Source organism: Zingiber officinale, chromosome 4B (assembly GCF_018446385.1).
Source record: "Zingiber officinale cultivar Zhangliang chromosome 4B, Zo_v1.1, whole genome shotgun sequence".
In the NCBI taxonomy this organism is placed as follows: Eukaryota; Viridiplantae; Streptophyta; class Magnoliopsida; order Zingiberales; family Zingiberaceae; genus Zingiber; species Zingiber officinale.
In genome coordinates this window covers 85981212-85990890 of record NC_055993.1, presented here as the reverse complement: position 1 = coordinate 85990890, position 9679 = coordinate 85981212, and the positions used below count along the sequence as shown (strand labels likewise).

The following is a 9679-nucleotide window of genomic DNA, read 5'->3' as shown; positions in this document are numbered from 1 at the left end:
GTCCTGGAAGCTGCATAACTTTATTTTCCCCACTCGTAGCTGGGGCAACCAGCGCCATCTGCGCTACACCAACCTCCCCTTCGCCGGTCGCGAAGACACTGGAGCAACGTTGACCCTCTCATTCGATGGGATAGGCCGAACGACGGGTAGGTGCCCACCATCATCCCATCTGGAGAAGACCTCACCCGCGTCGACTAAGGGGAAAGCAAATGAGGGAGCGAAGAGAACCTTGTCCTCCTCGGTTCTCGATGTGGAAAGGCCTTGGAATCTTAGGAAGCAGAGGGTCGCGTGTAACGCTCCGGCGGAGGATGGTTGCCCTACCACGTCGGAGGATGGTTGCCCTACTACGTCGGAGGATGAACGCTTTTGCTGGCTTGCTTTTGGCGCCATCATGCTTTTGCTGCAAGTGGTGGCGGCCACGAGCTTGTGTGCACCAGAGTCTTCGACGAATCCAGCCTCGTGCCACGTCCGATGGCCTTCCTAAAAAAAATTGGTACTCAAGCGCAACTGCGCAAAGCCTAAATTAAGTTGTGGGTTGTCCTGTCGGCATGACTTTGTCTTCTTGTTAATTTGTCATTTGGTTGGGTGGGCAGACGAAAGTGGAACTACAGGTTGTGTAGGTATCTCTGCTCGAAGAGAAGGCGAATCTACTCAAGGTCACTTCTTTTTTCTCTGTTTCAAACAACTTTACGGATGATTTGCTTCTTCCTTCGAATTTATTTGTTATATAAAATGGTGCAGGAGATGGAAAACTGGCGGAGAACTTTAGAGCAACTGAGGGCGGATAATAACAAGCTACAGGTTACCATTAAAAGTTCATGCCTTTGCCTTTTTTTGTTTTCGTATATTTTGTTTGTCTGGCTTCTGGCTTCCTGTTTCAGTTTTCCGTCTTAATTCTATAACTTTCGAGCTTAATTATATCTCTAATTCGTCAAAGATGAGATAGATTGCCTTGAGGTCTTGCTTTCAACTTAGGCTGACCGATTGCGAGTCACTTAGATCAGCGATCATCTCCTTACTGTTCACCGACGCCTCCACGATGCGCTCTCCCTCGGCATGAGGTACTTGGTCTTCTACTTTATTAATCATCCTTTGTTGCTATGCAATTCCTACAATTTTCAATGACATATGTTCCCTAAAAAACATGGTTGTGAGAAGTCGGTACTTGCTTGTTTTTTAATGGAAAATAAAGATTTTAGCTTGTACTGCAGTGTGAATATTAGCAAGAGTATGAACTAGTCAGAAAATTTGAGGGTAACTAGCTGCATTTATCTAGGCTGGTTGAATAATATATGATGGATGACATTGGAACAAGTTAAAATTGTCTCCTTTTAGTTTGGAGCTAAATAATCTCATACAATTGAAACTTTTTCTTAAATGATATGACTTGAAGAATGTTATGTACTTTTAGTAGAAAGCGAAGTTATTCCATCTGGTCAAGGCTATTGGGATTGAGATCCTATGTAGCAACCATGATGAAATATAGGATTGAATCATAGGTTCACAAGATTCTAGCCTAATTCAGATCCTACTTAAACTCTAGATTGCTTAGGTCTGTTTAGGTTGTAAGATCTTAAGTTCCATATCATCATTTTAACTATCATGGTTGGAATCAACATTATCTAGATACCGCAAGTAGGATCTACCTAGAGGAAGGTGCTGTAATCTTCCACTTTGGGTCATCCTTAAATTGACATTGATGTACCTTTAATGCATAAATCATTCGCACCATGAAGCCACACAACAAAATGTTTTTTATGGTATAAGTGATACATCAAATACCTTGTGTGGCAGTGTTACCAAGGATAGAACACAATGTGATTAAAATCAATGGACACAAAAGAAAAGGAACATGAGCGATATAACATGATTAAACATAAGTCTTACCAGAATGCTAGCTCGTTAAAAGTGCAAAGAACCCAGAGAAACCTTCGCCTACTTCTTGTATAAAAGCTGTCAACACTTCCTAGACTCCTCTCTTAATTCTGGTTTAAAAAAAAACCCAGCTCATATAACATGTTCCTCTGACATCAATAATTCTCTCTAGAGAAGAAAATCTTTCTGCAAAAGCTCTTTAGTTTCCAATAGCCTCTTAACAGATTTCGATGTGCCATTCAGATCATGGTGCTGACCCTAGATGAAAACTTGTAATACAATGCATTCCTAGGTCGCATACAACCTTAAACACACGTATAGGGCTTGACATAGTTGGCTACCATGTCTCACACTCCCTATGCTAGTTTCTCCAACACTTTAGGCCTTTGTTGGTCTAGTATATGCCCTATGCAGAGCCTAGGCTTTGAGTCAGTCTGAATCCCAAAAAGATGCCTATGCAAGGGTTTGGGAAAATATTTAACATTAATGTTATCCATGTTTTATAATTTATTTATTAACACCATAAAATTTGTTTAACCTACCACATCATATAACAGTATGAAGAGAAATTTGGTAGTTTGTGTTGCTACTCACTTTCTTGGTTAAGATTTACTCTCAAAGGTTTTGTTTTTAGACCTCATCTAGCTTTATCCAAGTGTGACTTCATGTTGTTTTGAACCAATGCACCATAGCATTTCTATCTAAGGAATCTCTTTCCTTTTCATTTTTTCAATTTTATTATAGGTGACACTCCATTGATAATGAACAATATTAATTTTCTTCATACATAGTCCTAAAAATATCAAGCCAAGTTGACTAGTTAACTAATTTAATTTAGCCAATTTAAGATTAAATTAATATACAATTAAGTACGCATGTGTTTGCACTAAAATAATGCTTATGGGTAGATCACTTTTTTAAACTATGACATTTGTTGCTTTATAAGATTGATTCCTTGCTAACAGTTAAGCCATGTGATTTTCATAATTCTGGTAAGGCTTTGACTATCTGATACCAAATAATCCCAAACTAATTTGTATTTTGACTATATAGTCCCCATTTACTGACAAGGACTATATATATAGGAGCAAACTCGATTTCGTGTTTTTTTTTTCCTTCAGGTTTTATATCCTGGATTGGAAGCAACTAAAAAAAGATTTGAAAACTTGTGGCTGAATGAATTTACTAGACTTTTTATTACATATGCGAACACGTGATCTCATATTGTATGCATGTTATACTTTTTTTTTTTTACTAATACCAATTGTTCAGTGTTTTTATTTTATCTCTTACTTCCTGAGATATAGTGGTCTATTGAAACTGTTTCAAATGTCATGGAGTTTTTATTTACTTTGTCGTGTCAGAGTTTCTTTTCAGAAAAGTCTTGAGATGGCAATCCAAGGATGCTGACACACAAACACATGCTCTTAAAACAATGGCTGCATTTCTCAATTGTAAATCATATAGTTTGTTGCAGCATCCTCTTATACAGATGTTCACATTCTCTATCTCAGTTGTTAGGTTGTTAGCATTTCTGCTACAAAAGGTGTTTTCATTTTTAACACAGTTTCTAGTGCTACACTATTTTGTTTTATTGAAATCACAATGGTTTGTGACAGTGGGTACACCATCAATATCTATTTCTGGATTAATTCATTTAAGAGGCATCATCATTTTCAGTTATGTTCTATATTTAGCCTAAAATTTCAGTCATCAATGAATCTAATCATAACTCTTTTTTTTATATTAAGTTCAGTCATCATTTTCGGTTTGGATTATATTAAGTTCCCAGAAATGATAGATCTATCACTATATGACGTGGTTGAGATAATTGATGAATGTTTCTCTTTTTAAGCATTCCAATTAGTTATCTTGTTACCTGGTGCTCTTACTTCTTTTTCAACTATGATTTTTTATCTTGGTTTACTAATATATTATTTATGTGTTTTTACAGTTTACAAATCTAAAGTACTCCAGAGTTGAAATTGATGAAGTGCGGTTCGAGTAGGTTGAATGCATGCTAGATTACATTTGAGTAGGAAAGATATTTGATTTTTGAAAACTTTGTATGATGCATGCATTTGCATGAAATGTAAATTGCGGATACTACATTGATGTGTGTAATATCTATTATCTTTTGATGTTGTAAAAAGAATATTTGTGTATTTTATGGATATTATTGTAAGAAGAATATTTGTGTAATTTGTGGATACGGATTTGATGTGTACAATATCTATTATCTTTTTATGTTGTAAGAATAATATTTATGTGTTGGTTACATGGATATTGACTTGTTTATATAATATCGGTTTTTCACTATTTCGGAAATCGAATCCGTGTCGTTAAACAATACTGATATTACATCAGTTTTCCACCCCTGCTAAAATCGGTGTCATTAACTAATATTACATCAGTTTTACACCTTTGCTGAAACAGTGTCGTTAAGTGATACTACACCGGTTTATAACCGATTCGAAAATCGATGTCGTTAAGTGATACTACACCGGTTATAACCCGATGTCTAAAATGGCAGACCTTTTACATCGCCTTCATAGACATCGGTCGATTTTATAATAGACAGCGGTGGAAAATCGATGTCTATGAGGGTTTTTCTTGTAGTGTTGGTTGTTTATTGTTCCGCATTAGATCTGTATGTCCTTTAAAGCATACAATTTGTTTCCATGTCACTTCATTTGTCATCTTGTTTTTCCTGCTCGTGCTATTCCTTGAACTAAATCTGGCTTCTCTTGCATATTGGTTATAGAACCCATATGCATCCTCTAGTGATGGGAATTCCATTTCAATTTTTAGCTTTCGATCATCGACAACTTGGGGAATGAATTCTTGATCATCAACTCTATTATCTTCCATTTCTGGACACCCTTGCATTATATTTGACAATAGATAAGTAGATAAATAAACAACAACTATTCCAATTAACTTGACATAGACATTAAACTTTAACATTTTTATAAAGTAGAATAACAAAATAAAATTCACAAAAATTAAACAGATCAGCCAAGATTTTCTGATTGGAAAGGCTTGGTTGTGCCATTGTTGTTGTTAATTCAAATCAATTAGAAATAAAAACCCATTGTGAATATGAAACTCAAAGAGGGTATGATATCATTAGATATCAAGCCCTCGGTGACCCTGATATCCTATGATATCAGGCCCTCAGTGGGCCTGATATCTTATGATATCAGGCCCTCAGTGCTTGCAAATCTAGTTTTCTTAGTTGATGCATCTTCTTCGATGGAGCCTGAAGCAATTATGGCTCTTGAAGCAATCCTAAGATGAACCCTACTCTTCTATGGATTCTAAGCGTGTAGCCAACATTAGATCTAGAAACAATTCTAAGATGTTGAGATATTCTATTTTATAAAAATGAAAAATCTTATAATAAATTTCTCCTTTTGTATAGTAATGTAATCTAGAAACAATCTACTCAATACACTAAAGGTAGACGATCTTAAGATCATAAGATATCAAGCCCACACAAAGTAAACAATAAGTAAAAAATAGCAAGTTAAGGAAAACTTCAACAAGATATCAGGCCCACACGAAATAAAAAATAGATAAAAAATAACAAAAGGAAAATTTCAGCAAGACTAGTGAGTAATAAAATTTGGGAAATTAATTATAACAGTCTTGCAAAGATTTTGATTGAAGATCGAAGAAGCTAGTCATGCAAAGATCCAAATTGCAAAGTATACCTCGTTTCCACAGGCAACTAATCAAAGATGGAAGGGTGCCTATGAGACTTCGTGGCGGCGAGGAATCCAAGCACGGGGATAGAGAAGCTAGGGCTCTTGTCAGTTGAGAGGTAGGCGACGGCGAGGAAGGCACGACGAGGGAGGGAGATCTGACACAGCGTTCGCAGGCGAGAGAGGGAGTTGCTGCGAGTTGAGAAAGCTCGGGGCGACAGAAATCTCTCGCGGTGAAAGCGTTGGTAGGCGAAAGAGGGAGGTGCGACAGTGAGAATGCATTATTATTCACAACTAGGGCATTTTGAGAGAGGGAGCCGCAGTATTTTTAAATTTTAACGTGTTTATTCTCTCTCACGCAATCACCACAGCGGATGACGATGTGGCAAGTTCCATGCCTCCTCTGTCACACAAAACCATAAAAAAAAATACCGCAGGGGAGCATTCCTGCATTCACAACTAGGATTTGTTGAGAGAGGGAGGAGCCGCGATGTTTTTGAATTTTGACGCGTTTATTATCTCTCTCGCATTCACCATAGTGAATGACGACGTGGCAAATTCTATGTCACCTCTGCCGCACGAAACCGCAGAAAAGCACCGCAGGGGAATATATATATAACTACGTCCTTTTACAAGGAGGCGGGGACGCCCCTACGCAAGGTAAACAATAGAAACGTCCTTCTCGCTTTTAATCTTTAATGGAGGAGAAGCAAGTCACACCATAGGGGCACTTCACCGTGTTTTCCTTTTGTTATCCCACAGTCACGCAATCTGCAGGCGAGCGGGATTGGCGGCGACGGCCGACGAGCGCGGCCGAGGCTGAGGAACAGGTGGTTGAAGCATGGCAGCAGCGTCACAGTCGCCATTGTCATTGTCGAGGCCGAGGAAGAACGGGTCGACAAGGAGATCAGAGGCAGAAGGGCGAGCCGGAGGTTTAGCAAGGCACCGGACGATGAAGGCCTTAACTTCGGAATCTTTAACCTTGTTCAGGGATTGTGGACGCACGCCGGCCATCACCTTCCGGAAGATTTTGGCGACGCTGTCGCACTCGCTGTAGGGGATCTCGCGCGTCACCATCTCCAGAACACACATCCCAAAGGAGTAGATGTCCACCAGCTCGGTGTAGTCCTCCTCGTACAGCTCTGGCGCCATGAACTCCGGCGTGCCCAGGATTGAGTGCGCCGTGTGGCTCTTCCCAACGATCGCCGCGAGGCCGAGATCACCTATCTTCACCTGTGAGCGAACGGAGATAAGCGTTATCGTGGAAAAGATTTCGACAAATAAAGTGTTTTTTTTTTCTAATTATATTGCTACGAATTGGACAATTTGAAATCACTCGGAACATATGAAATTTGTAAAAGGGTGATTTGGGGCAGAGGATCGAGCCTGGCCAGTGTTGCCATTGATGAACACGTTGGAGCAGTTGAGGTCTCGGTGGATAATGCACGGTTCGTGGTTGTGGAGGTACTCGAGGCCTTTCAGTATCTGGCGCGACCACTTCTTGAGGGCTTTGATGGAGACATGGCGGTGTAGCTTCCTATAATCGCGGAGGTTGCCGGAGGTGCAGAACTCGGTGATGAAATTGAGCGTGTTGCTCTCCTCGTCCGTCCACGCTTTGTACAAAGTGATGATGTTCTCGTGCCGCAGCGATCGCAGGAGCCGCACCTCGGCGAAAAGCCGATCCATCATCGGTGGATCCTCCGCGAATCTCCTCAGAAACACCTGGTTCCAAGCCACTTCGATTCCCTCCTCTTGATCGAAGCCACGGTACACCCGCTTCACGGAGCCTGAGCCAAGCAAGTTGTCGTATCGCCCGAATCGCCCAGTGGGATCGGTCTCCACGAACGGCTCTGCATCCTTGTCCGCCGGATCAGCTCGAACCAACGGCATCCTCGAACAAAAAGTTGCACTGAAACACGAAAAAATCGCTCCTAAATCTCCGGAAAACCCTAAATCCGACGACGCCAAAAACCCTAGCACAAATCGGTACCTGAAAGGCTGAAAGTAACGGGATCGCGATCAATAACTCGGGGATCAGATGAAGACAAAAACGAAGCAGATCACGAGGAAGTAGGATGTTCTCGATTCCTTGAGATACAGATTCGTCGAGGCCATAGAAATCGCGATCAGCAGCCTGCGAAAAACCAATTAGCAAGATCTATACCACATCTTCGGGATCCAAACCCTAGAGCGCGTTCCTCGCGCTTTAACCGGCAAGAAAAGAAGAAGATTCTCATGCGTACCTATCATAAAAGAATCCAGCCCGTAGCGGCGGTGGAGGGATCGAAGCAGGAGGCGAGCGCACACACGCAGATGAAGAGAAACAGGGTGGCCGGTGGCGGAAGTAGAAGATGCCAAACTATGGCGGAGGCGTTTTTATAGGGCACGGCGCAGGTTTTGAAATTGACCGAGTTTTTTTCCCGAAATATTCTAAAACGGTTTTAAATTTATTTTTATTTCGCGAATAATTTGCTTATTCAATTATATATATTTTAATGTTCTTATTGATAATACTAAATAATTTGAATTAAAATTAAAAAATAAAATAAATGGTTGCCCACAAAACAAGCTCAAAATCCCAACATTATACTTAAATTTTGAATTAAATAAAACTAATTCAATAATATATTATCTACACTAATTTAGAACAGAAATATAAATATTAGCTTTTTAAAAGTTGAAACTTAATATTTTAAAATCTAATTACTTAAATATTAAGATTTTAATTAATATTCTTTAGAATTTTTAAACATTTAGATCATTTATAAAGAATCCACCCTAGCTGAATTGACTAAAAGATATATCATACTTTAATAATTATCAAAAAGCACGATAAATAACTCTCCTGTCAAACACAAATAATCTTAATTTTAGAAAATTCTTAAATTAATTTTAGAAATATGTTATTATTTTTTTGAAATTTTAGAATATTTTTATGAAATTTTTTGAGTAGCAGAAGTAGCAAAATTAAATAAAAACGTAAAATGGCCTGAGCGGGAATTGAACCCGAGACCATTAGACCCTACAATTTATAGATGACCTTAGTAACCAGGGAACCCGAGTAGGGGTGTGCTGAAAGAATATGAGAGAAATTATATTTATGATTTAGTTGTGTTGTATTAATCACTTAATATAAATGGGGAATTTAAGTGAGGAATTATTATTTTGATCGACAATTTCTCTTATCCCTGAAACCCTCACCGTCGCCCTCTCTCTCCCTCATCCTCTTGGCGCACAAGCCCAAGGAAAAACCTAGGGTTCCATCCCTAGGATCGTAGGAGCACCTTCCGATGACAACTCCGACATAAGGACACTCCTCTCCGCGAGAAGAACACGTAGACGTAAGAAGATCGCCGAAGAGATCTTCTTCGCCGGAAACCTAGCGATCGAAATTATAAGGAATCTAGCGCAGGAGGTAAGTAACCCCTCACCTGCAGTATAAGTAGTTAATCGTGCATTTTTATGGTTTTAGTTCAGCCATATGCATAATTATTATTTTGAGGAGAGTTAGATCACACCAAGTGCTCGATAAAATGACTAGTACAGTTAAATGCTACAGTAGGCATTTTAATAGCCCAGTTAAATGCCATAGAAGCATTTTAAATAGCATGTTTAGTCTTGCTTCAGTTTGTATGGGACTACGGTCCAATGGGTGGGCTCCCATAGTCGCCTCTAGGTTCAGATAACCTGGCTCTAGGTTCAGATAACCTAGTAAGAGCAAGATAAGATAAATCAATTATGAACAGTATTTTACTTTATCAATGACACTGTGCTGGACTCTTAGTTGTCCTTGGGTTGGACTCCCATAGTCGTCCCTAGGTTTAGATAACCTAGTAAACCCTATTGGATTCGGGGCTAACTACCTCAGGTTTAGTTAGGGATGCGCGCATAGCAAGTACAGTTGTCGGGCCCATTAGCAGCATGATTACTATTTTTATCTATTATGAAAATAGTTTTCAAAACTTCACAAATTAGTTATGTGAATACAGTACAGTTTCAGCGTTAACCTAACATAAGTTTTAGCTTAGCTTATGTATCAATTTAGTTTCCTTGATGATACAACAATTAGTTTTATACTCAGTATTCTATTACTATGA

The 9679-nt window shown here is 39.2% G+C and overlaps 1 protein-coding gene across 1 annotated transcript; it reads right to left on the bottom strand.

The window, feature by feature from the left end:
- Positions 1-6313: 6313 nt before the first annotated feature.
- On the bottom strand, positions 6314-7484 carry LOC121977676 (probable serine/threonine-protein kinase WNK11). The gene is made up of 2 exons (XM_042530132.1): positions 6969-7484; positions 6314-6815 (listed from the first exon to the last, which is right to left on the bottom strand). The coding sequence occupies exons 1-2, from the start codon at positions 7470-7472 to the stop codon at positions 6345-6347; spliced, it is 975 nt and encodes a 324-aa protein (XP_042386066.1). The 5' UTR covers positions 7473-7484; the 3' UTR covers positions 6314-6344.
- Between the last annotated feature and the right edge of the window lie 2195 nt (positions 7485-9679).